General features: G+C 31.9%; 3 protein-coding genes and 1 long non-coding RNA gene across 13 annotated transcripts; 2 read left to right on the plus strand and 2 right to left on the minus strand.

The window, feature by feature from the left end:
- Positions 1-12,683: 12,683 nt before the first annotated feature.
- Positions 12,684-15,072, plus strand: LOC105796687 (ATP sulfurylase 1, chloroplastic). Its single transcript, XM_012626470.2, has 5 exons — positions 12,684-13,394; positions 13,625-14,030; positions 14,137-14,397; positions 14,482-14,568; positions 14,657-15,072. Exons 1-5 carry the CDS (start codon positions 12,886-12,888, stop codon positions 14,792-14,794), a joined length of 1,401 nt encoding a protein of 466 aa, XP_012481924.1. The 5' UTR covers positions 12,684-12,885; the 3' UTR covers positions 14,795-15,072.
- A 2,267-nt stretch (positions 15,073-17,339) lies between these two features.
- Positions 17,340-23,239, plus strand: LOC105796684 (uncharacterized). Of its 10 annotated transcripts, none has more exons than XM_052628016.1 (14): positions 17,340-17,793; positions 17,935-17,995; positions 18,098-18,217; positions 18,292-18,402; positions 18,523-18,720; positions 18,798-18,998; positions 19,126-19,326; positions 19,436-19,636; positions 19,741-19,941; positions 20,035-20,235; positions 20,362-20,538; positions 20,604-20,786; positions 20,910-21,113; positions 21,254-23,239. In XM_052628016.1, exons 2-14 carry the CDS (start codon positions 17,953-17,955, stop codon positions 22,918-22,920), a joined length of 3,708 nt encoding a protein of 1,235 aa, XP_052483976.1. In that variant the 5' UTR covers positions 17,340-17,793; positions 17,935-17,952; the 3' UTR covers positions 22,921-23,239. The 10 variants fall into 10 exon arrangements, with proteins under 10 accessions (XP_052483976.1, XP_012481920.1, XP_012481914.1 ...); XM_012626466.2 differs by having other exon boundaries at positions 17,341-17,793; positions 19,804-19,941; positions 21,251-23,239; XM_012626460.2 differs by having other exon boundaries at positions 17,342-17,793; positions 21,251-23,239.
- Positions 18,223-19,263, minus strand: LOC128039730 (uncharacterized). Its single transcript, XR_008194207.1, has 2 exons — positions 19,139-19,263; positions 18,223-18,986 (listed from the first exon to the last, which is right to left on the minus strand). It is a non-coding gene; the product is annotated as an uncharacterized LOC128039730 (long non-coding RNA).
- A 962-nt stretch (positions 23,240-24,201) lies between the features above and the next one.
- On the minus strand, positions 24,202-26,485 carry LOC105796689 (calmodulin-like protein 8). The gene is made up of 4 exons (XM_012626473.2): positions 26,286-26,485; positions 26,039-26,196; positions 25,858-25,938; positions 24,202-24,519 (listed from the first exon to the last, which is right to left on the minus strand). The coding sequence occupies exons 1-4, from the start codon at positions 26,359-26,361 to the stop codon at positions 24,382-24,384; spliced, it is 453 nt and encodes a 150-aa protein (XP_012481927.1). The 5' UTR covers positions 26,362-26,485; the 3' UTR covers positions 24,202-24,381.
- Between the last annotated feature and the right edge of the window lie 572 nt (positions 26,486-27,057).

The following is a 27,057-nucleotide window of genomic DNA, read 5'->3' on the forward strand; positions in this document are numbered from 1 at the left end:
CTTCGTTGCGGTAGAGAATATCTGTTCGTTTTTTTTTTGGCGTGCAAGAGAGCAGAGAAGGAGATTTGAAATGGGAGTGTGAATTAACGAAGAACCTGAGAATCTTATAATAGGGCGGGAATAGGGAGCGAGAAGAGTAAGACTGTTAAATTCCGTTAAAACGGCCTTGAGATCCGCGTTTGGACGTGTTGGAGAGAGCTCAAGAGAGTAGGGCAGTTTGATCTCTATGGTAGATAAATGAAGCGGGTATGATGTTACCAGGTCAGCATAGTAAATGGGGTCCACTTGGGAGGAAGAGAGTTCATTTTGTTTAAAATGATTTTTTTTTTCGCTGGTTCAATCTTCTCACGAATAAGCAAACGTTGTGGGTGAAAATGCTCCGAGTTGAATACAAGGTTATGGATGTATGTCCTCAAAATGTTTCGAGGGGTTAATGTTCTTTTCTTTGGAGATCCCTTTCTAAGGTTTGACCACTTTTATGTCGAAGCCTTACTTGGTCAGTTGACGATGGCAACCTTATTAAGGTTTGGACAGATAATTGAATTTCGGAGATTGAGTCTTTAGTCAGTTTTTGTTGTAACATTGAGTTTATTTATGTGCCTACTATTTTAAGGGAGGTTTCGTTGGCAGTTGGAATGGGAATTACTTGTGTTGTTTTGTTGATAATAGCATTCTTTCTTACATTGCAAGCATTCCACCTCCAAGTCCTTTAGTTGGACAAGATGAATTGATCTCTAATTGGTCCGCTAATGGGAAGTTCACTGTTAAATCTACTTATAACTTTCTTATGCAAAATTTTTTAAATTCAGAAGATAACAAATGGAAGCTGGCTTGGATTTTTACTGGCCCTCAAAGAGTAAGACATTTTCTTCGGTTGGTGCTTAAGGAACGCTTGCCGACCAATGTCGAACGATGCGGAAGAGGTTTGTTTGGTGACCTTTCTTGTACCCTTTGTGGCAATGTTGAAGAATCTATTATTCATGTGCTTCAAGATTGTGGTAATGCACGTGAAGTGTGGAAGCAGGTCATCCCTTCGAGGGTTTTGCTACAATTTTTTTCCCGCCCCGTTGATGGAGTTGGTTTTAGTGAATTTGAGGAATGCATTTGATTTAGTTTTCACGGAACTTGACTGGCAATCTTTATTCAATATTATTTGTTGGAATTTGTGGAAACAAAAGAATTTGTAGGTGTTTCAAGGGGGAGCTTTTAATATATCTCACATTCTCCAATCCTCGTGGTGATGGGCAAGTTTCATCAAACATAGGCCTGAAATTTCTGCATGCAACATTATGAGCAAGAGACAATGTCGAGTGTGGAAACATCCACCTTCGGGTTTCATTAAGTTGAACACGGATGGGGTGATGGATCCTAACTTGGGGTTAGCTTCAGCGACAACTGTGGCAAGAGATGACTTTGGTACATGGCATGAGGGAGTTGGGAGAAATATTGGCAGATGTAACGTAGAGTAGACTGAGCTTTGGGTGATTTACGATGGGTTCCTTCCAGCGTGGAATGTTAATTGGGCTAATATTATTGTCAAAATAGACTTCAATCAAGTTTTGAAAGCCATTTTAGATAAGTCTTGCGGGCAATTGAACAGGGATCTGGTCCTGAGAATCCAAGAGCTATGTAGGAGACAATGAGGATGGTCATACAACAGACTCCAAGAGAAACCAATGTAGTTGCGCATACACTGGCTGGGATGATGAGAGCTTTCCCTTATGGTCCAATAATGTTCCAGGAGACTCTGGCAGCAGTCGTAGGGCAATTACGATTGGATGTTCGACTTATGCATGATGGCACTAGAATAATTTTGTAATTGGTTCCAGTTTTTTTATCTACCAAAAAAAAATGACAACTAAAATTTCTTAGAAAATCTTTGGTATATTATGAATGTAGTTTCTAAACCGTATGAACAATGTTAGGGTGATGGGATATGTTCTATAGGGTTTAATAAAATATTAAAAGATAAATATATAAAACAAATAGGATATATGATAATTTTTTAACTCTACTTGTGAAATTTAAAAAAAAAAACACATTACCAATATATCAAATACTAACTCATAAATAAATTTGAAAAAGTTCAAATATCATACATTTAAAAGGAATCCTTAAATTTTGAAATTAAATATTTTAATGTTTGGATAAACTATTCAAATGATCACTTAACTATGCTCGCGTTCCAGTTTTACTCACTCAATTTTAGAAAATTTTAATTTAGATATTAACGTTTGAATCCATTTCTATTTTGGTCGCCCATTGTTAAATTGATAACAAAGAGCCTTTTTCTAATGGGTACAATAACACATTTAAAACATACGTGATCAAAACAGTTAAAAAAGACTTTTCGTTATCAATTTAATGGCAAGTGATCAAAACAGGAACGAATTCAAACGCTAATATCTAAATTGAAAATTTATAAAGTTAAATGACCAAAATAGAAACTCGAAAATAATTGAATGATTATTTGTATAGTTTACCCTTAATGTTTTTACATGTAAATCTGTCCACCATTTTTGCCACAGTGGCTATTCTCTTGTCCTCAATGGTTAAGTGCTTCTCACTTAACCTTGACAAGTATCAGATGAATATAATAAACTACCAAAATGTTCCATGCCTGCCATTATTATTTTTATTAATTTTAAATTGAATGTATTAAACATCATACTAATTAAAAAACCATTAAAAAAATTAGAGCTTGGTACATTGTCAGATGATAATTAGGAGTGTAATATAGTCGAGCCCAAATATTGTCAGGTTCAAGTTTGACTTGAAATATTCAGCTCGAGTTTGATTGAATATTTATTTTTAAATTTGAGTTCGACTTGAAATATAATTAAGCTACTCGAACTCGATTAAGCTTGTTCACCTTGTTTTGTACTCGAACTTGACTCAATAATTAAGCTTAAGGTTAATAATTTTTAATTAAATATTTTTACTTTTAAAAAATAAGTCCTCGTTATATACTCATATTTAAAATATATTTTAAAACAAAATTTCTTTTAGAATTATTTTATTTTATAAAAACATTTTTAAACATGAACAAACACTTTTAAATAGATATCTAAAATATTTTTACTAAGAAATTAGTTTTAAAATACAGTATTAAATAAGGTGAAGAGAAATTATTTTAAAAATCATTTTTTAAATATAACTTTTAAAACATCTTTTAACATATTATTTAAAAACAATTTACAAAGGTAAAGAGAAATTTAAAAACATATTTTAAGATATTGTTTAAGATAAATAGATTTGAAATATATTATAAAATAAAAAATAAAATATTTAAAATATTAATATTTACTATAACTAGACCTGATCATGGGCCTAGTTGATGCAAAATTTTAAGCCCAATATTTAGGCTCAAGCTCGGCTCGAAAAATGAGCCTAAAATTTTACTCAAGCCCAACCCAAATAAAAAAATGCTAAACCTGAGCCTGACTCGGCCCGCCTGTATTAAATTTTTTTATATTATTTTTATATAAAAACAAATTTAAAAAACATAATACATCAAATACACTAAAAAGAAATAAAACAAATGTTTCCTAATAATAAAACAAAAGTTATGCAACATCCAAATAATAACAACAAAATAATGGTAATATAATGGCAAAATTACAACAAAACAACAACAAAAAAATTTAGGCAGATTCGGGCGATTCCCAAGCCAAAAAAATCTTATCCAAGGCTCAGCCCGTTTAGAAAACAAGTCATATATTTTGTCTAAATCTATTTTTCGAGCCTATATTTTTTCTCAAACTCTTCCACTTTTCAAGCAGACCTTCAGACCAAGACAAATAGCCCGACCCATGACTAGATCTAACTATAATTACAATAATTACAATTATTTTCAAATGTAATTTACTATAATATTAAAATTATTAATATTTAACAAAATTGTTTAACTACCATGAAATTACAATGTTTAAATACTCCATATAATAAGACATTTCTAAAACTTATAAAAATAATAGTGAATATGTAGTATACTGATAGTGTATTTTTTTTTTTGTTCCATAAGTTACTTTAAAAATTGACATGTGTTATATATATATAATCATTTACTAAATCCTTGTAGGACATTTGTCAATTCCTAATCATGCTTGTGGAGTTTAAAATTTTCGATAAGAATGTACGAAATATTTTCTAAGAACAATATCTATTTTTTAATTTACTTAAATTTTATTAATATCATGTAAGTTTAAAAGAAATGTTAAATATATAGTTTAAAAACATTTTTTAAATACGTTATAAAGTACATAATAGATAAAAATAATATAATATAAAATATTATAAACTTAAAAACGGGTTGGGTCAGGTCAAATTCAGGCTTTGAATATTCAAGTTAAGCCCGAACCATATTTTAAACGAGACTAATTTTTTATCTAAACCCATTTTTCTGGATTATCTTTAAAAATAATTTATTTAATGATAAGTAGTTTAGCGTAAAAGTGAAGAAAAAAATTTAATAGTAAAAATTTAATAATAAGATTTTAGGAGTTTGGTCGTTTGAAGAAACTTTTTTTTTTTGGGTACACATAAAATGGAAATAAATATTTTTATGGAATTTAAAAGTATACTACACTTTTATTATGTGATTATTTATTTATTTTACAAATTTTATAATAAAAATGAATTAGTATCACTATCACAAGATTCGGGAAAATCAAAATTTATTAATATAATATATAAAAGAAAATGACAATAATGGTTTTTTTTCGAAACTTGACCCAAAAAAATTATTAATTATGAAAATGACCCAAATACAAAGTATTGTACAAAAATGACATGTTTCTTACTGTGGATGCCGATTCTAGCATTCTCATTGGCGGCACCATCATCATTAAGCAATCATTAGCTTTTAGAAAATTTGTGGGCTGTCAGATAAATTGGCTAGATTGAAGTGTAATTATTTAATACGTTTAGGGACTTGATGAAGCAATTATTCATTTTAGATTGTTTGACAAAAAAGGGTGAGTATGGCTGCACCAAATTAAATGTTTTATTTTTTTAGTCTATTTACATGTTAGGTCTGTTCCATTTTGAAATTAAATTTAAATAGCTCTTATAATATAAGAATAATAAAAATAAAACCTTCTCATTTTTTTAAATAAGCTTAAAAATTATATAAAATTCTTATTTAATTATGAAAATGATATAGATGCAAAATCTTGTACGAAAATAATTCGTTTCTTATAGTGCATGCTGGTGCTTCCATTTTTATTGGTCGCACCACCCGTCATCATTGAGCAATCATCAGTTTTAAAAAATATATATATAGTGATGTCGCTAGATAAATTGGCAACACTAAACTGAAGTCTAATTATTTAAAACATTCAAGGGCCTAATGAAGCAATTACCCTTTTTAGATTATTTGGAAAAAGGGTGCCCGGATAGTAGAGGTGCTCATGGGCCGGGCGGCCCGGCTCAGCCCGATGGCCCACCCGAAATATGGGAGGGTTTGGGTAAAAATATAGGCATGAAACATGGGCTTGGGCAAAAAAATGAGGCTCGATTAGAAAATGGGTCGGGCCTCGAGCACAACTTTTTTGGCCCGGGCCCGGCCCGGCCCGAATATAATAAATATATTTTTTATTTTTTATTTTAAAATACTTTTAAAATACTTTTTAAAATTTTTTTAAATTTGAAAATACTTTTAAAATACTTTTTAAATTTTTTTTTTATTTTAAAATTTTTTTTTAATTTTTTTTAATTTTTAAAATGATTTTTTGGTATTTATAAAAAAATGGGCCGGGCCAGGCCAGGCTCGGGCTTATAATTTTTTTCATGGGCCGGGCCTGGGCAAAATTTCAGGCCGGGCCCGGGTCAAATTTTTTTTTCTGGGCCCGGCCCGGCCCATGAGCACCTCTACCGGATAGCATGTTGCACCAAATTAAATGGTTTCTAACTTTTGGTCTATTTACATGTTAAGTCGGTTCCCTTCTAAAATTAAATTTAAATAGCTCTTAAAAAGCTTAAATAAACCCTTCTCTTTTCTTTTCTTTTTTAAATAAGCTTAAAAAATTATATAAAATTCTTATTTAAATTACTTAAATATATTTCTAAAAAATTTTCCTCAAGTTTATCTAAATTCAAATATGTTAGGGAGTGAATTGAAAATGTTTAAATTTAGATAAAATTTTAAAGTGTAATTGCTTCATCAGGTCGCTGAATATTTTATATAATCATACTTCAGTCTGGTGCCACTAATTTATTTGGCGACACCATAAATTTTTTTTTTTAAAGAACCGGCATGCACGGTAGGAAATGTGTCATTTTCTTAGAAATTTTGCACTTGGGTTATTTCATAATTAATCAATTCTTTTGGGTTAATTTCGTAATTAACATAATATATAATAGAAAACGACAATAATAGAAAAGAGGAAAAAATGGTATTGAACAAATATTCTGAATGTGGCGGTAAAAGGGGGAAAGTTCAATGCGGACAAAAGGTTCCATTAACACTTGCAATATAAAAACAATATTTTGAAAAAAGTGTTGTATTGCTGCATCTTTGAATTCAAAAAAGGATGATCCCTGGAAATTAAACATGCAAAGCCTGCAGTCTAAAACTATTTAAATAATAAAAATATATTTAAAATTAAAGTTTTTTTTGTGAATAAATAAAATTAAAAGTTTACAAGTATTTTTTTTAATGTAATGTATTAAAAATATTAGTCTCACTAAATATTGGTCAATCAATTTTTAAAAATTACAAAATAGTCACTGAACTATTTGAAAGTCATTAGATTGTTATTTAAAAACAAAAGGTCTTACTGGCAAGCTCCAAGCTACGATTCGACAATCAGTATAATGAATCAGTACTCATCGACAAGTAGAAGAACATAACTTAGATCCAAGTCGATCTAATGGTTAATATCGAAGATTGGAGAATAAAGTTGCTAGGATTAACAAATTCGTGATGTTCAAAGTTGTTTCATAAAAAACTAATTTGTAGAAGAGAAGGGAATGAGAGCTTTTGATTGGTGTAGGCGGTGTGAACAGAGAATGTCATACAACATCAATATTAACAATTTAATGACTTAAATGAAATTTTTCGAATAGTTCGGTAACCATTTTGTAACGTTTTGAAGTTGAGTGACTAAAACATATACTTACTAATAATTTAATGATCTTAAGTATAATTTACCCTTTAACATATATCGATTCAGTTTTTTTATATGCACAAGCCAGAATATAAAACAATCGCATATTTTTTTTATCTAGTTTAATTTCTTTTAGGCTATGACAATAGTTACCCAATTATGCTTTGGTCATCTAGCTATTAATTTTTTCGATTTAGTCTCATCTGTTTCTGTTAGTGGGTGATGGAAAGTTGACGTGGGCTTTTCTTTATTGGCTTAATAATAGGCTTAACCCTTTAATGTTTACACATTCTATCAGTTCAATTTTAAATCTAAAAAGCCAACAAATTTAACCCTCAATATTTACATAATTTGTCATTTTAGTTCTAATTCTAAAATAATCAATAAATTTATCTCTTAACATCTACAAAATTGTCAATTTAGTTCAAACTCTAAAAGTTTAAAAAGTGAAATATTAAAAAAATCATTTTAGATAAAATATTATAAAAATTATTTAAAAATCTAAGAAGTAGAAATAAATTATAAACAGAAAACCAAAACATATGTATTAAATAAAAAAATAAAAAAATATCAAATGATTCAAAAAGAAATGAACACAAAATAGATTAATGACTATTAAATAGAGATGAAGTTGGACATCCCCATGAGACATGAAATCAACAAAGTTATTTTGGTTCAGTTTAACTTATATTTTCAATTCCTAGACTAGGTTTTCTGGGATTTTGGTTTTTTAACCAACGTACTTGGACTACCCAAGTTTGGAAGTTACTGATAACATGTCCAAGTTGAAAAAAAAAGTTTTCAAAATTTTTCATTTCATGAAAGATTTCACATTGCATTGTTTTCACTAATTGAAGATTAAGTCTATGTATATTTTTAAAAAGGAAAAAAAATTCAAAATAATTGTTTTATAATAGTTTAAAAAGATGTTAATTTTTTTAGAGGAATTTAATTAAATAATAGGGTTAATATGTAGTTTGTCCTTGAGCTTGTCCAAAAGTATCTAGTTGATATCTTAACTTTTTTTTTCTGTACCTAGTTAATACCTGAACTTGTATTCCATCACCCAAGCTAGTACCTCTGCACTAACACTGTTAGTTTGTGTTGACGTGGCACTAATAACCAATCCTATAGTGACACGTGAAAGCCTCTTAGTATAAAACATGGTGAACATAAATTTAAAAAAAACTTAAAAAATATAAATTAATTTTAAGAAGTAATTTTTTTTGACAAGTTTAGGCACCAATTAGGTACTTTTTGGACAAGTTCAGGTACTAACTAAGTACTTTTGGGGAAATGTGTGTGACAAAATACAAGTTCTAATATCGACTAGGTACAAAAAAGCTCAAGTACCAACTAGGTATTTTTGGATAAGTTGGCCTGTCGTAATTTAATATGTCAAATTAAACTCCCCAATACACTTAACAAGCTTGTTTTCGAGCAATTTAGAGGTCTTTGTCATGTTTTTGGTTAGTTTTAGTTCTTTAAATTAATAAGTGATTAGTGTGTGTTTTGTGCTATTTTGAGACCCAAGATGGCCAATTGGCATTTGGGGAATCTAACGAGGTTGGTGAGTGATGTAGGGAGTTCACGGTGGCTTGAACGACATGGGAACATCACCTAGAATGGTACACGATATTAAAGCATGGAAGTCGTGATATCCTTGACAATGTTGAAAACAAAGAGGATTGAGCCATCAACAGTGGTATTGCGATATTGGCCATAGGATATCGCGATACCCAAAACTCTCAAAGGACCCCCATTTTAAAACCATCGAGGATATCGCAATATCAAACCATGAGTATCATGGTATCACTATCGAGGGGGGACAAAAAATGACCGCATGGATAGTCCTTGTCCAACATGTCTCGTAACTAAAATTAGACAATCAATGGCAATTTGGTCACTATTTGTAACACCCCTAACCTGTATTCATCGCCAGAATAGGGTTATAGAGTATTACCGGAGTTTAATTACAAATTAATTTACGGACATTTCATTTCATCAAGCATTCATACTTATAACCAATAAAAATCAAAACATTAAAGAGCTAACGTTAGCCAATTTAATTTATATATGTCATTATAACCAGAATCAAATCATCCAAAATTACTGATAGAACCAATGGATAGTGTGATATATCTCTGACAAGCTTCCAACCCAATCGAGTTTCCGATAATCATTTCAATGCATCTAATAATTATACATATTACCAATAATAATTCAATTCCAATAATAAAACACATATTTATATAATATTCATCACCAAATAACATTCACTTTAATTAAATTATACAAAATATAGTTCATACGAACTTACAAAGCTAAATTGCGTAAATACCATAATTCGTAGACATTTTGGTAATTTTCTATTTTCCTTGAATTTCCACCCAATCTTGATCTAAATTAATATTTCATTCAATTTATTATTTTAAATAATAAAAAATTCATTTAATGCAATTTGGTCATTTTTACATTTTACAAAATTACCCTTAAAATTTTATTTTTATTCAATTTAGTCTCGAACCTAAAACATGTAAATTAGCTATTTTAAAATAAAATCATATTAGCTGAATATTCACATATATTTTCCTCCTCCTCCACTCCATTCCACATCCTTGATATATACATAATACCACTATTTACTTGTTTACTCATAACAAGTTGTTCACTTGAGTCATAGTCACTAAATTAATTATATCTTAAGCTATAGAACCCGAATTGAGATCTGAAAATTTTATCTAAAACTAGACTCACATATATTCTTACCATAAAATTTTTAGAATTTTCATTTAGCCAATAAGTACAGTTTATTCTTTAAAATTTCCCATGTTTCACTGTTTGACAGTTCGACCCCTCTTCACTAAAAATTAATTATCTCTTTGTATAGAATTCGAATGATGTTCCCATTTGTTTCTATTGAAAATAGGCTCACTAATTATTTTAAATATATAAATTTAAGCCTCTAATTATTTTTATTCAATTTTTGATGATTTTCCAAAGTAAGAACAGGGGAACCCAAAATCATTCTGATATTTTCTCACAAAATTTATTATATCTCATGATTTACAATTCCATTACTTACATCGTTTCTTCTATGAGAAACTAGACTCAATAAGATTTAATTCCATATTTTTTCATCCTCTAATTCGATCTCCACAATTTATGGTAATTTTTCAAAATTAACCTACTGTCTTTGTTCAAAACTGTTTTAGTGCAATATGTTGATTACTAAGTTTATAACTCCCTTATTCCCTTTCTCTATAATATTTCCCATCACTTTCACTTATTTCCTTCACTAATATATCAAGAACATAATACCTTATTTAAGAAAACTCTACTATAACATCATTTCTATGCATTTTCAATAATATCAAACTTAAAAATATATTGAAATCTTGATGTTCTTACCTTGTCCTATTAGTTTCAACCTTTAACTTGATTTTCTCTCTCCTCCAGCTTCTATTTCTTGAATCTAACTTGATATTCTAGCTCCCCATAGTCTTCTTATTATCTTTCTCTCTTGATGGCTATAGAAATTCTTTTGATTTCTAGGTGAAAATGATAAATTTTTGGTGAAAGGACCAAATTGTAAAGAAAGTAAAACTTTCTTTCTTCTCTTCTCTTCTCTTCTAACGTGAAATGCATGGAAAGATGATAGAAATTCCTCATCTTTCCTTCCTTATATACTAAATAAATAATAATAAAATATCTCATTAAATATTAGTAAAATATTAATAAAATAATATTTATCTAATTAAAATATCATCAGCATCATCATTACTTTCTAGATTTCTCTCTCTTCCAATTGACCATTTTGCCCTATGTGATCTTTTAAAATTCAATCCTTGAATCATCACTTAATTTGGTAAAATTTGATTTAGTCCCTCAAAATTCTTCACCTTTTCAATTTGGTCCTAATTCATCCATTTTCCTTAGTTTCTAGATCATTCCACCCTTAAAATATTTACACTATTGGTCCTTCAAATTTTTCATATTTACACTTTAACCCCCTCAAAATTTTTAGTATTTACTCTTAATCAACAAAACTTTTCTCACTTTTGCGATTTAATCCTTTCTTGAATTAATATATCATAATATACTTCCCAATGTTGCCATAACTCAAAATTTCCCTTTTGTCACTTTATTTCCTTATTTTACTAAATCAAGGATACCTACTTTCTTCTTGTAGTAATTTTTGGAGCATTACACTATTTTTTAGGTCGTAATTTGCTAAAAGGCTAAAATTTTGGCTAAACATATATACACTAGACACAACTATTTTTCATGTTTTAGAATTTTCTCTTCATCTTTTAGGGTTTTAGTTTTCTTATTCATAACTTTAGGATTTAAGTTTATGTTTATTTTTGTTTTACTTAGTTTTCATAGCTATTAGTTAAGTTACTTATTACTGTAGCTAGTGTTTATTTATTTGTTTAGTAATTCAAACTCTTTATATTTTTCAGTTTAATCTTAGTTTCAATGCAACTCTGTTTCCTTTTAGTTTCAGCATTAAAAATATGATTTTTAGGTGTTCTTTTACATTTCCTTTGCTGCCATTGTTATTGTTTTCAAGCTTCTTTGAGAAGAACCCAAGCTTTTCTCATTTTTCTTGTGTTTTCCATTTATGCCTCTTGTGTGTGATTTTCTCATTTTTCTTGTGTTTTCCATTTATGCCTCTTGTGTGTGATTATCTTGTTTTTGTTTGCTTAAGCATGAATATGGGTAACTAAATCATAGGTGGTTGATTAATGGAAATGTTAGGTAGTTGATTTTTAGGTTTAGGGACTAAATCACAAAATTTGGACCAAATCGAATAGACTACAAAACTTAAGATTGACGCCCCGAAGAGAAAATTAAGATAAGTGAGACCAAGAGAAGATCTTATTGGACACCAATTTGATAATCTCAAGAGATAAGTCGAATTTCATGCTGTTGAAGAGCTTCTTCTAAAATTGATATTACATAGACTTATAAAATTGACTATGATACAATTTTTAACCAAAATACAAAAGATACCACAAAATTTTATTTTTCAAACTCAATCCCAAATTTCAATTCATTTAAATTACTTTTCAAAACCGAAAACAAATTATATTTCAAATGTTTTTATAATAAAAATAAAATTTCCTCATTTTCTTGCACTTTGCCTATTTTATTTATTTTTTGAATTTTTCTAAGTATTTTAGAAATTTTAAAATTTTAAAAAATTCAAATTTTTTATTTTTATATAAAATTAAGGTCAAATTGATGAAAATGCAAAAGTTGAGAATTAAATCATTATTATACTAACTAAAAAGTATCATCGTTAGCCACTTAATAGTTGGTTGATAAAAAATAGTTTAAAAAATGCTGAATATAACTTTTTTTAATTAAGAGATCAAAACAAAAATTTACGCATAATTGAGTGATTAATTGTGTAAATTTACCCTAAATATTAAAGCATAGATAAGATGTAGATTCGTAATGGCTGATTACACAAATGAGTGGCCAAATTTGACGCCCAAAACCTACAAAAGTAAATTTAAAATTCCAATTTAATGAAACAAACGAAGAAACCAAGCAAAAAAACTGTCCAGGTTCATCCTCTCAAAAATAGCTTATAAATTCCAACATCGAGACCACATGTTTTTCATATTCATAGAGAACACAACGCCTTTGTCTTGTCTCTCTCACGGTTCCTCGACCAAATCAAGCTACCAAAGGCCAGGCTATAAACAGTACACCCCAACGTTGAGTGTTTTATTTTTTGATTCACCGATCAAAGCTCTTAACAATGTCTTCCACCATCTTCATTCAAACTCCGTTTCAATCCAAATCTTTGAACAAATCCTTGAATACCCATTTTGTTCCTTCCTTTAAACTCCCTGTTTCCCTCTCTTTCAAACCCCGGACCGCTGCCTTCTCCAAACGCGTCCATATCCGAGCTGGTTTGATCGAACCGGACGGTGGGAAACTCGTCGACCTCCACGTGTCGGAACCGGAGCGGGAGTTGAAGAAGCGGGAAGCGGCTTCGTTGCCCAAGGTGAAGCTTACTCCGATCGACGTGCAATGGGTTCACGTTTTGAGTGAAGGCTGGGCTAGCCCGTTAACCGGGTTCATGAGGGAATCTGAGTTCCTCCAAACTCTTCATTTTAACTCGCTCCGGCTCGACGATGGTTCCTTCGTCAATATGTCGGTCCCGATTGTATTGGCTATCGACGATTTGCAAAAAGCGAGTATCGGTGAGTCCGACAGAGTCGCTCTCCTTGACTCGGATGATAAACTCATCGCCATCCTCACCGAGTAAGTCGTTAAAAAAACAGGGGCCAGAAAAAAATTAGACCAAAATGTAATTTCATAGATTCTATAGGGACTAATCCACTAGTTTTACCATTTTGTTGAGCTTCCATTTATAACCTGATAAAATCCGTTGTGAATCCACCATTTTGCATTATTGAGAAGCTTGTTTGAATGTGGGTCAATTTATGATCTTTTGTTGTTGCTTATGCTTTGGTTAAATTGATTGTTTTCAGCATTGAGATTTACAAGCACCCTAAGGAAGAAAGGATAGCAAGGACTTGGGGGACTACAGCCCCTGGTTTACCATACGTTGAAGAAACAATAACAAATGCTGGAAATTGGTTGATTGGAGGTGACTTGGAGGTTATAGCGCCGATTAAGTACAACGACGGTCTCGATCGGTTTCGGTTGTCTCCGGTGGAACTCCGTAAAGAGTTTGAGAGGCGCAATGCCGATGCCGTGTTTGCTTTCCAGCTTCGGAATCCTGTTCATAACGGTCACGCTTTGTTGATGACCGATACTCGTCGGCGGCTTCTCGAGATGGGTTATAAGAATCCCATTCTTTTGCTTCATCCATTGGGAGGTTACACTAAGGCAGATGATGTTCCTCTTAGTTGGCGAATGAAACAGCACGAGAAGGTAACTAATACAACCTCTTGTTTGCCTTGTTTGGAGATGTCTTGAAACCCAAGCAACCTAAATTTTGAATGCAAATGCTTGATTGATGATAAATATTTTAATTTAGGTGCTTGAGGATGGTGTTCTTGATCCTGAAACAACTGTGGTATCTATATTCCCATCTCCAATGCACTATGCTGGTCCAACTGAAGTGCAGTGGCATGCTAAGGCTCGGATTAATGCCGGAGCCAATTTTTACATTGTCGGTAGAGATCCGGCTGGAATGGGTCATCCGGTTGACAAGAGAGATTTATATGATGCTGATCATGGGAAGAAGGTCTTGAGCATGGCTCCTGGACTTGAGCGGCTGAACATCCTTCCTTTCAGGGTATAACAAGAAGCATTCAATCTCATTGCTATTTTCTCTTAAAATGTAATTACTTGTGGCGTAAGATTCGAGAACCCATTGCAGGTTGCTGCATATGATAAAACCCAAGGTAAAATGGCGTTCTTCGATCCCTCGAGGGCTCAAGACTTCCTCTTCATATCAGGCACCAAGGTAAGCTTTCTCACCATATGATTATTACCATAGACTCGGTTTCAACATCTGAACTTAATCCGAAAATGGGGTGCTTCCGGTTTTACAGATGCGGACATTAGCAAAGAACAAAGAGGACCCTCCTCCGGGATTTATGTGCCCTGGCGGCTGGGAAGTGTTGGTCGAGTATTACGCCAGCTTAACACCATCGGACAACGACAGAATACCGCAACCCGTTGCTGCTTAGATGAATTGAATTTGGAAGCAAACCTCGAAACACTATTTATCTCCATCGCGTAATCTGGACCTTGTGAAGTCTCTTGTGTCCAGATTTTTGTTCAATAAAAACCATGTGGAGACCCTGTTTCATAGTCATGAAACTTGCCTCCTTGTTACTAGGATGCCCATTAAGGCATCCACCATTGATTCCGTTAAGCCATTTAAGCATAAGGGCAAATTGTACTATATATATAAATATATTACGTTATTGTCTTATAATGAGGAACATGGATTGTTATTCTCGTATTTACTGCCAAAAAATCCAAGGTTGTTTCTTAAGCCATGCAAGAAAAATCTACTGCTAATATACTAAATATGAACCAGAACAATTGTCTTGTCTTGTCTGTAACAAAGCTGAGTTAGAGTTCCACTTCTTGTTTTGGACTCTTTAAACTGCAAGGATCTGGGTTTAAACTAGACATAGTCCAGGACTTTGAAGCCTTACATGATGTGAGCTTTTCCCCTTAATTAGATTTCAAACCCAATTAATTTAAGTAATTCTATTGGATCAAATGAGTCTAAGATCCCTAATAGTTACTCCATTTCTTGTCAGAACGGTACGTATCAGTCCTAAATTGGTACCAAATAATGTATGTTCCGTTTCGGTCTGTTTCAATCAATATCAGCTTGTATCAATGGATACTAATCTATACTAGTTGGTACAAAATTTTGATATTGTAAACTAAGTTCAAAATTTTTTTTATCTTAACCATTTTAGTTTTTCTATAATTATATTTAAAATTAAAAGTTATTAAATTAAATTGTTCAAACCTAATTAATAATTTTAATACTTATATTTATAAATAAATATATTTATATGAATGTAATTGAGATATATTTGCATGTATATATAATATGTAATTTTTTATCAAAATAATATATAATATATAATTTATTAAGAAACTAAAATTAGATTATAAATATATATTAAAAATATTTAAATGTACGTATAATTTATCAAGAAATTAAAATGAGACTACAAACATCGTGTGTGTGAAAAATAGTTAAAAAAATCGATAAACCCTGAAATGGTACATCGAAACATGTTAGTATTGGTATCTTAATTGTGAAATTAAAATAAACTTAGTAACAATTTATCAAATACAAACCTTAAACTTAATTGTTTTCCAGTCAACAAAATCTCTTAATATAATTTTTTTCAAAATTAATAAAAGAAATTTTATTGAGGGTAATTATTTGGTACATAAGTGGTGAAAAGTTTTTATTCCACAAAGTCTTTTTTTTTTTTAAATTTTTTAATTATCCTTTTATTAATGCAATAATATAGTAGAAAGTTTTATGTAATAAGGACTATCGAACAAAACGGTAGGGAGATTGACGTTTTTTACGTAAGGTCTCAAGTTCAAGGTTTAAATTTCGTCTTATGAAAATTATATGTGAGCTAGTTAGTTAATTCGACTTAATTTAGTGCTTATAATAAATTATTTTAATTAAATCTATTATACAAATAATTAATTCTAACTTCAAAAATATTAAATTAAATGTGGAATAATTTTTACATAAAAAAGGTTTCATGGAAGAAGATAAGCCTCTATGATTAAATGGTTAATTGGATATAAACTAGAATGGGATTTGAAAAAACAAAGTATTTTGCATCTAAGGCATTGTTGGAGTGCCAACTTAACTCACATTTTGATCCAATGATTACTTCACATTTCAATATTTCCTCACAAAAAATCTAAACATTGGGTACCTATAATCAAAGCTTAAAAAGTTTCTCTAACATGATTTATTGATTCATTTGCCACCTCAAAAGCCCTTAATTTTTGTGCACAAAAAGCTTTTAACTAATTTAGTTTCATTAAAGGCAAATGGCAATGGCACCCCCCCAAATGGTGCAATCATTTTCAAAGTCTAAAGAAATGATTATGGTGGATATCCCCCACCCAACACCATTCCTACCATTTTTCTCTTCAATTAGAGAGAAAAAAAGGGTCCAATTAACTTCGCTTTTGAGCTTGTTCAAAGGCGAAAGATTTATAAAGCAATATATATATATATATATAACCATTAAATTACATGTCTTTAGCCACCCCTTCATTAACAACAACAAGCTTTAATACCAAGATATGTTTGAATTAACAGTCCCACCTCTTCATGGCCTTATCACTACAATTATTCCATACCCATCACAGTGTTTAAAGAATTGTTAGATACCCAAAGCTGGCCAGTCCCAGTTATATATATATATGTTCATATGGACCATATAAAAGGGTTTCAAAGTTTGCTGGGATTTTTTTAGTTGTCTTTGGATTCTAATAATGTCCCTTTAGCCATCTTCTTTGATCATAAAGTTCAACTCTGTACAGCCATGTAGGTCCTTTCTCTTATGCTTTTATCAATGTTGAGACTAAAATCAGGCTTTTCTTATTACATTTTTTTCTTATCTTTCTAAGATCAACCGACCTACAATCCAACTCATTTGTGTTTCCAACATGTTCCTGCTTGGCAAAAAAACATAAATTTTCCTTTTCCTAGTACCAAACTTAACTCGGTTATGGTCCAATACGCCATCTACACACCTCTAGTGTATATCTGCAGAACATAAAGAACTGAGTGCCTAGACTAACCTATTTGTTCCTCTGAGAGTGCCTAGAGTTTGGAATAACCTAAAAACAACATAAATTTTATGTAAATTTAGAGTTTGCCGACAATGAACATTATTTAGGTACTATAAAGTCACTGAATGTCCATGTCTCACAAAAAGGAAAGAAAAGGATAATATAAGGCTAAATGGTGAGCAACTTTAGTGAGATTTATATCAATTAGGCTGACAGGGGACCCTTTTTTTTTTTTTTCTCAGGCTTATGCTTTAAGCAATGCCTATGAAGTGTCACCATTTCCATCAACTGCTGTAAACACCCTGGCAGGTCTCAATGAAATCAGGCTTTTTACTGAAATGTTTATAGTTGTTTGCATGTGAATATCATCATCATCATCACAATGGTAAGGTTTTCCTTGGAGGTGTATATTTTTGGATTAGGCTCCCTTTAGTTTTTCAAATCCTGCAATTGGAAAGTGTTTTTTTTCTGGCTATCATAGTGGACTACCACAGGCATTTTGATCTTTCAGCTCCAATATATTCAGGGTTTGGTGAATTGAAACATGGGAAATGAAATGGGGAACAACAACACTTCTGGGTTTCAAGGTAAGTGTCTAGTGAGGTGTTTCGGAATTCGTGTTTAAGTTAATGCTTTTTCTAAAATGTACTACATGTTAAGCTACTTATGATGCTGATGTGCTGTTTCAGAAGAAAATAACACAGTTGACAATAAATCTGTACAAGAATTTGATCACGCAGATGGTTTGAAAGGACAAAATCATGTAGTTCAAGCAATTTTAGATACTGATTCTCAAACAGCAAATAAAGGTGAGTGAGTTCAACATTTGATATGCTTAAAATATGTTAATTTTCATACATAAAGTTCAGATGGAATGATGCAGAAGAAGGCGAGAAAACTCAGGAAGATGCTGCTCGAACAGATTACGAACAGGAACAAAATCATGAAGTTGTTGTATCTGAAGATGTATATGTAAATGGAAAAGATGAAAAAGGTTAGTCATATAGTATTTTCTTGCCATTATATGATTGTCTATTTACCAGGCACTTGCTAAAGCTTGTTTCTCCATATATGGTAATGATGATGATGATGATGATGATGATGACTGGTGTAGAAGAAGATACTAACATGATTCCAGTAGATAAGGAACATTCAATGATAGAATCTGGTTATGAAGAAGAGGCAAAAGGGCAAGGTCATTTAGTACCTGCAGCTGAGGATAAAGATACTCGAAATGAGACGGAATCTGCTACTCTTCAACATGATGGCCTAGCATCTCCTTGTATAAAGGACGGGGAGCATGATGAGAAAGGTTAGTGTATATCTTGGTTGCTATTCATACTTGCTAAAAGACATTTTTCAACTTGTAACAATGATGGATCGATGCAGAACAAGATAGTAGCACAATTCTTGATGTAGAGGAAATGCCCTTGAAAGAAGCTGCTAGGACAGAAGAAGCAAATGCAGAAGCTTGCCTAGTTCCTGCAGGTGGAGATGAAAGTACTTGTGGAACCGAGACAGGCCAGGTTTCCGGTGATCGTGGTGGAAAGGAATTTCCAAGTGTTGACAAGCAGAAACCTGATGAGAAAGGTTAATAAATATAATATTTTGCTGCCTATATGTTGCAATTCCAATGAACAATAGCAGAAAACAACATGTTTTAGCATCAGTATTTCTAAATTATGTTTATATATACTACTGTATTGAATCGGTTCAGAAGAAGATATTACTGTAAATGATGAAACTGAGGAACAATCCTCACAAGAAGCTGCTAATACAGATGAAACAAATGCAGAAGCTTGCCTAGTTCCGGCAGGTGGAGATGAAAGTAATCGTGGAACTGAGACAGGCCAGGTTTCTGGTGATCGTGGTGGAATGGAATATCCAAGTGTTGATAAGCAGACACCTGATGAGAAAGGTTAATAAACATATGTTACAATTCCAATGAACTAATGCAGAAACAACATATTTCAGCATCAGTTTTTCTAAATTATGTTTATATATGCTACTGTATTGAACTGGTGCAGAAGAAGATATTACTGTAAATGATGAAACTGAGGAACAATCCTCACAAGAAGCTGCTAGCACAGATGTATTAGATAGACAAGTTCAACTACTTCCTGTAGTTGAAGATAAAGCTACTCATGGGAATCAAATAGGCTTTGTTACTAGTGATCCCGAGGGAACCGCAGATCTTAATGGTGACAATCCGAAAGAGCATGAGAAAGGTTAGTAAATGCAGTGTTTTATTTACCAATATTTGGTTGTCTATTTACCAGGCACTTCCTAAATGAATTTGTTTCTCTGTATATGATGATGATGATTGGTGTAGAAGAAGATACTAACATGATTCAAGTAGATAAGGAAAATTCCATGAAAGAAGCTGGTTATGCAGATGATGCAGAAGGACAAGATCATTTAGTTCCAGCAGCTGAGGATAAAAATACTCGGGGAAACGAGACGGAATCAGTTTCTCTTGAACATGATGGCCTAGCATCTCCCCATATTGAGGACTCGGAGCACGAAGAGAAAGGTTAGTATATATCTTGATTGCTGATATCTAGTTGGCTATTCAGGCTTACTAAGAGATATTTTTTCGACTTACAACGATGATGGATCCATGCAGAACAAGATACTAGCACAATTCTTGAAGTAGAGGAAATACCCCTGAAAGAAGCTGCTATTACAGATGAAACAAATGCAGAAGCTCGCCTAGCTCCTGCAGGTGGAGATGAGAGTACTCATGGAACTGAGACAGGGCTGGTTTTCGATGATCATGATGGAACGGAATATCCATGTATTGACAAGCAGAAACATGATGAGAAAGGTTAATAAATATAACGTTTCTGTGCCTATATGTCACAATTCCAATGAACTAATGCAGAAAACCATGTTTCAGCATCAGTGTTTCTAAATTATGTTTACATATCCGTACCATATTGAATTGGTGCAGAAGATATTACCATAAATGATGAAGCTGCAGAACGATCCTCACAAGAAGCTGCTAACACAGATGTATTAGCTACAGTTGAAGATAAAGCTACTCATGGAAATGAAATAGGCTTGGATTCTACTGAACCCGAGGAAACCGCGGATCTTCAGAGTGACAATCCGGAAGAGCATGAGACAGGTTAGTAAATGAAGTGTTTTGTTTGCCAATATATGGTTGTCTAATTACAATCCTGGTAAATGCAGAAATGAACAACACAAATGCTGAACCTCAAGAGAAACCTCTAGCAAAAGATGATATTGAAGAAAAAAATCCAACAATTCGTGCAGCTGAAGGTGAAGATTATAATAAAACAGAGGCCGTATTGGCTTCTGGTGACCCTGTGGTAGTAGGAGATACTCCTGATAACAAGATATTGGAAGGGCAAGGTTAGTAAGTTCTCATTCTAGCATGCAGAAGTTGAACTTGAAAATGTCTTAATCGAGTTTCGGTATTCATCTTTTTGTCAAGCGATCGGTTTAAAACATACTTTGGTCCTTCGTTGTTTACAGAACAAGGAAAAACTGAACTTGATCCTCCAGCTGAATCTACAGAAGTTGATGCAAAACCAGGTGAAGTAGTTGGAGGCAGTGAAACCGAACCAACTTCTTCAACTAAGAACCTGGAAGATCAAGAGATGGAAAAAGAGTCAAATTTCGAGGAGAATCTGTCTGGAAGAAATCATGATGTTGAGAACCAGAATCCCATGAAGAAAGGTTAGTACACTTCAGTGATGTGTACTAAAAGATACTAATACATCATAAATATCAATTGACATTAAAAAGTTTTTCATTTACATATGCAATGCACACAAGACATCCATCTTAGTCGTTTGGTGCTTATTTTGCAACAGAAGATGAGGAGGCAAGCAACTCACTATCTGGTGCAGCATCTTCACTCGAGCCTGATGAGCATGAGTTGGCTGAAATCTGCACTGAACTACTGGTACTAGAGAGTAATGGGCCAGTGAAGAGTGAGGATATGATCATACCATCTTTGACGTGCCAAGATCAGGAAAATGGTTTCATTTTAGATGATAGCGTATCAACGGATCCGGTCGAGACTGTTTCTCCTGATCTAAGTCCGGAGGCAGGAAAAGGAAGGGATGAGTTCTTGGTGGAAGAAATGGCAATTAAAGAAGTGAGCAGGGATGAGAAACTTGAACTTAAAGATGGGGATGATGAGGCTGGGAATGGATTAGGAACTATAACCACAGTAATGACAGATTTGCCAACAGGATTTGGAGCCAAATGCAATGGAGAGTTGCCAAGTGAGATGAACTCAGCTAAAAATGATTCCATTGAATCACAGAAAATCCTGGTTGAAGCTTCCGAAACCGAGCTCGAAGACGAAGGCATGGTTCTTAGCCAAAAAGGTGCATCGGTAGAGGAGGAATCTGAAAATGGAAATGCCAAGCAGTCCCATTGCCAGGTTCAATCTGCACAGGAGGCAACTGAAAAACCAAATGGCCAGGGGTCTGAAGAAGGATCAAAAGATGATGATCAAAGCGCCTTGTCACCTCAGTTTATGATGAATGGCCGTCAGAAAGAGAAAATAACATGTCTGCTCAATGCTGATTGTGATTCAAACAAGGACTGTCAATTTCTGCAGGCAAAGATTCTTGAGAATGGTCACATGGTTGATGCATCTATTAACCACCAGAAACAACAAAAGGGCTCACAACAAGAAGTTCAATTGGTCACTGATTCTTCAGACACCTTTTTCATGGATCAAATGAACAAAGAAGAATCAGAAGAGAAAAAAATTATAGAAGAAAAGAAAGATTCAAATCCCATTGAAAATGGAAAGCAGTGTATATCTCAATCATATGATCCTATAGAACAGATGCAGGGAAGTGACATGGCAGAAGTAAAGCAAGAACCTTTATGGGATCTTTCAGAATATCCAAAACCAATTCCATTAACAATGATTGACACTACACCAAAACAGTGTAGTAAACAATGTGCAAATGGTGAAACACCTCAAGTTGTTGCCATTGCCAATGGTGATTATAATAACCAAAGAGAAAGTGTGGGAAGGTTCAGCCTGGAATCCAATCCTGATACCATTAATTCTCAAATGAGAAAATCCCCAAGCTTTGATCTTGATCTCAGAATCCATGCAAGAGCTGAAGACTCAGATCAAACACCTTTGCTGTATCAAGATAAGACCACCATTGAGAGCTTCTCGACCCAAGCTGAGGAGAAAGCCAACACTGAAAACGGTGAAAACCCATCACAGTACGAATCAATGGCTACTGAGGAGAAAGCTGTAACATTAGAAAGAAGTGATTCGGAGAAGTCAAGAACCCCATTCCTGGGATTCTTGAAAGAAGATGAAGAAGAAGCTGATGAACATAACATGTTAATGGAGAAGAACCCAAAGAAACAAGGCAACCAATCTGCAACAAACAAGACAACCACAAAGGTTTCAACATCTGTTACAACAAAAGGTAAAGTGAAACGCAAGCCTATTACTGCTTTCTTTGGCACCTGCATGTGTTGTGCAACTGTGACAAATTAATCAAATAAACACCATTGAAGACCCTTTTTTTTTCCTTTTGTTTTTGTTTGGGTTGAGTTGGGTTGGGTTGGGTTGGGTTGAGCTTAATTATTATTTTTATTTAATTGAAGCTTTGAAAAATGGAGTTTTGTGAGAGATGTGAATTGTAACTATGGCTGTATTTTTTTCTTTTTTTGGGGTTTCTTATTGAATTTGTATAAAAGATGGAGTTTGATGATGTAAAAGTAAAACTTGGGCAATATTTATTTTTTGCTGCCTTTGATTGTAATATTTGCTAATTTTATATTAAAAAAGATGAAGGGTTCTATTTATTTATTAATTAATTGATGAATTTAATTTTTTAATTAGTTATATATGAACTTTAATTTTATGTAATTTTATACCTCAATTTTGATTTGATTCAAATATTACAAACCAATAACAATGTTATCGAATTAGCACCGATCTACGTTGATATATTGCATGTACAAACAATTATATTGATCCAATATGAAAATAAATGTATGTATTTATTTCTTTAAATATACACAATTGAATCAAAATTTCATATATACATATAAATCACAATTTAAGTTTCATGTATATAATTCCACCAAATCAAAGATTATGTATCAAATTGTGCTTGGTTCGTTATTAATTAAAATGAATTTTATGGATGATATTAATCTCTCATATATGAAGGCTTTGTTGTTGGCTTACTTTGCTTTGGGTAATAGGTTATTATAATGGTAGATACATTCGCGGTCGGGTTTGGTTCGAGCTAGGTTTATGCATAATATTAATGTGCTTTATATTTGTTTAAGTTTTATCTAAAATCGTCTATATTTGTGGCTAACCTAAACTCGTTTTAGACCCACTTATTTTTTTTAAAAATATTGTATAATTTGATACTTAATTTTTAAAATTTTTTCATTTTATTAAAAATTTAAATTGCACAACTTAACATATTTTTTTTAATGTTTGCTTAGTATTATATCACTATATATTTAATTTTATTTGATACAAATAACATAATATATAAAAATAAAAATATATACTACAAAAGTATAAAACGAGCGGGATCAAGCTTGGTTCAAGCCTTAAAATTTTTTTGTCTATACCCAATTTTTGTGCCTCGTATTAGTGTGGTACAATTTGTATTAAACAATGATTTTATAATGCTTTAGTATTAATAACTATGGTGTTCCATTTTCCAAAATTCACAATTTTTTACTTAAAACAAATTAAAATTTCAAATAAAATACAAGAAAAAAAATGGGGAAATATATTGAACTTTAAGTTAAAAAAAGGTCTAATTTAACTTTAGGTCCTTGATGGACATCAGAGTACAACAAATTAGAGCAATTACTTCTTCGGTAGATAGAAACAAAACGAATTTTGAATACAAATTAAAATTAAAAAACTATAATAAGTTGATCAATCAAATGGTTGATGAAGCCCTAGTAGTTGCTTTTTTAATCATTATCCAACGGTTGTCATCATTTTGACAAATTCATCATAGTTGACCTGACCATCACCGTCCAAATCAGCTTCTTTGATCATCTGCTCAACTTCCTCATCCGTTAATTTCTCACCAAGATTGATCATCACATGCCTCAGCTACACATAATCAAATCAACACTAATTAATTTTAAATTAATCATATTAATTAAATTAATTAAATTTAGATCCAAAACCCCAAATCCAATGTCCTGTAAAAATCATGGCTAACATTCATTGCATGCAAAAACAGACATTACAGCCTATCATATAAATGGGTGTCCACCAGAAGCTCAGTTGAACCATGGTGAAAACATGTGAATCACCCCATATAAATAATTTGATTTCCTTTATGTGCAAATCCCAAGGTAAATCAATGTCAATACAGGTTAAAATATCATCTCATTATAGGTTCGGATCATATTTATTTTTCAACATAATGTCTAGAACCACCTATAGTCCCTAAACTCATAAACATGAAAATAATGAGCTAAAACACACTCGAACCTTAATGGTACTAAGTTAATAGTATCTAGGTAGGGGTTTTAGAAAAATTTTCCCTTTCGTCCCTCCAAAAATAAAAATTGAAATTTAAGCTTTTTAACATAATTAAAATTGTATTTGGTCAAAATTTTCCAACTTTCTTCCCCTCTTTCTTCACTTTATTCCCTTGCATGTATGAAAGGTACTAGACAACTTTTATGGATAGTCAAAATAGCCTAGTTGTGGGGTTTTCATGCTTTTGAATGTGAAAGGCAAAGCTAAAAAGATGTAAGAATTTTTGTAATCCCAACAAAGTTTTGGATTTGAATCTTCAAAGCAATAATTCCTTCATTGAATAAAGTTAGGAAAGGAAAAAGAATTAATTGCATTAGAAGTCCTCAAACAACAATGAAATTTTTAAATTGATTATTAGGCTTTAAAATATTCTAGTTGAGAATATTTAAAACACGTTCATGCATTAAGTTTACATGCGTTTAGAATTTGATTCATATGTTTTAAATATGCCCTCGTCAGATTCAAATTGTCGTTTAACGTCCAAGTTGATGGTTAGACTATAGAAAAAAACTCAAATAGAATGCTCTGAAATTTGGGGCCAATTTAAAATTTAGGTCTCAGCTTAAGGACTTCTAGTAAAAATAACATATTTTCATTTTAGTAACTAGACTTTTTCCACGCTTTAGTACTTGAACTATTAATTTCTCAATTTACCCAAAAAATGGAAGTTGCCAATTAAACCATGACATGCGACACATTCTTATTGGATGTCGATACTTTTTTGAGATAAAATAAGATGAAAATAATAGTTTAGATACCAAAATAGGACAAAAAAAGAAATTTAAGTACCAAATTGAAAAATGTGTATAATTTAAGGGCTAAATTATAAATAAAACATTTAAAAAAAAACACAATTTGACCAAAAAAAACATGAAATAATGCATGAAAAATCAAACTTACCTCATTAGCTGATATATACCCATTTTGATCCTTGTCAAAAACCTTGAAAGCCTCTTTAAGTTCCTCCTCTGCATCAGTTTCCTGGTTTTTTTTTTTTTTTACACAGGCAACAACTTCAATCAATCAACCAATCATACATACATACATACATACATACATTATTTGGGTTTTGTTTTTGTACCTTCATTTTCTTGGCCATCAAGTTCAAGAACTCTGCAAATTCAATGGTTCCATTGCCATCAGCATCAACTTCAGTTATCATATCTTGAAGCTCTTCTTCAGTGGGATTTTGATCTAAGGATCTAATCACAGTTGCCAGTTCTTCCACAGTAATGCAACCTATAATGAAACAAAAATACCATTATATAATTTGGTGCTATACATTAAATTTAGCCACAAAAAGTATGAAGGAAACGAAAAATATGAACCATCTCCATCTTTGTCAAACAGACAAAAGGCTTCTTTGAACTCAACAATCTGTTCTTCACTCAGTATATCACCCATTCTTATTTGTTTGGTTGCCTAGAAAAAGAAGGAAAAAATGTTCTCAAGAAAGTTGTTCCAGAGGGACAAAGAGATGATATGAGAGAAAGAGAAGAGAGGGGTGTATGTTGTTTTGAGTATAGCTCAAGCTTAGCTGGGTTTATGTAGAATTCCAATGCAAGGAAGTGTAGCCATTTTTTTTATTTTCTATTTAAAAATTTTAAAATTAGAAATAATATATTTTAATAAAAGGAAAAGAGAAATAATTAAGTAAATCAACTTAATAATAAGAAAGTCAAATCAAGGTTATGACTTAAGACTTAAGATGGCAATTAGAGATGTGGATTTTGGATGTAAGGAATGAAATCATAATAAATTATTATAAATATTGATCATGAAAAAAATCTAATGGATTTAGAAAAAAAATAATCAGTGGTCAATTGAGTAATAAAATATCGATATTATATCAATCAAGTCATTCATCAAGATAATCACCAATTTAGGCGTTAATAGCTAGTTCGGATAAAAAGTGAAGCATATTATAAAATGTATGGGTCAAATTGTAATATGTATGTACTTAAAGTATGTAATTGGTCCTTAAACTTCAAAGCATTCTAATTGAATCTAAAATATCGATATTATATCAATTAAGTTTTTCGTCATCCTAATAATCAATTTAGGCATTAATATAGATAGTTTAGAAAAAAAGTGAAGCGT

The sequence above is a fragment of the Gossypium raimondii genome, chromosome 3, assembly GCF_025698545.1.
Source record: "Gossypium raimondii isolate GPD5lz chromosome 3, ASM2569854v1, whole genome shotgun sequence".
Taxonomy (NCBI): domain Eukaryota; kingdom Viridiplantae; phylum Streptophyta; class Magnoliopsida; order Malvales; family Malvaceae; genus Gossypium; species Gossypium raimondii.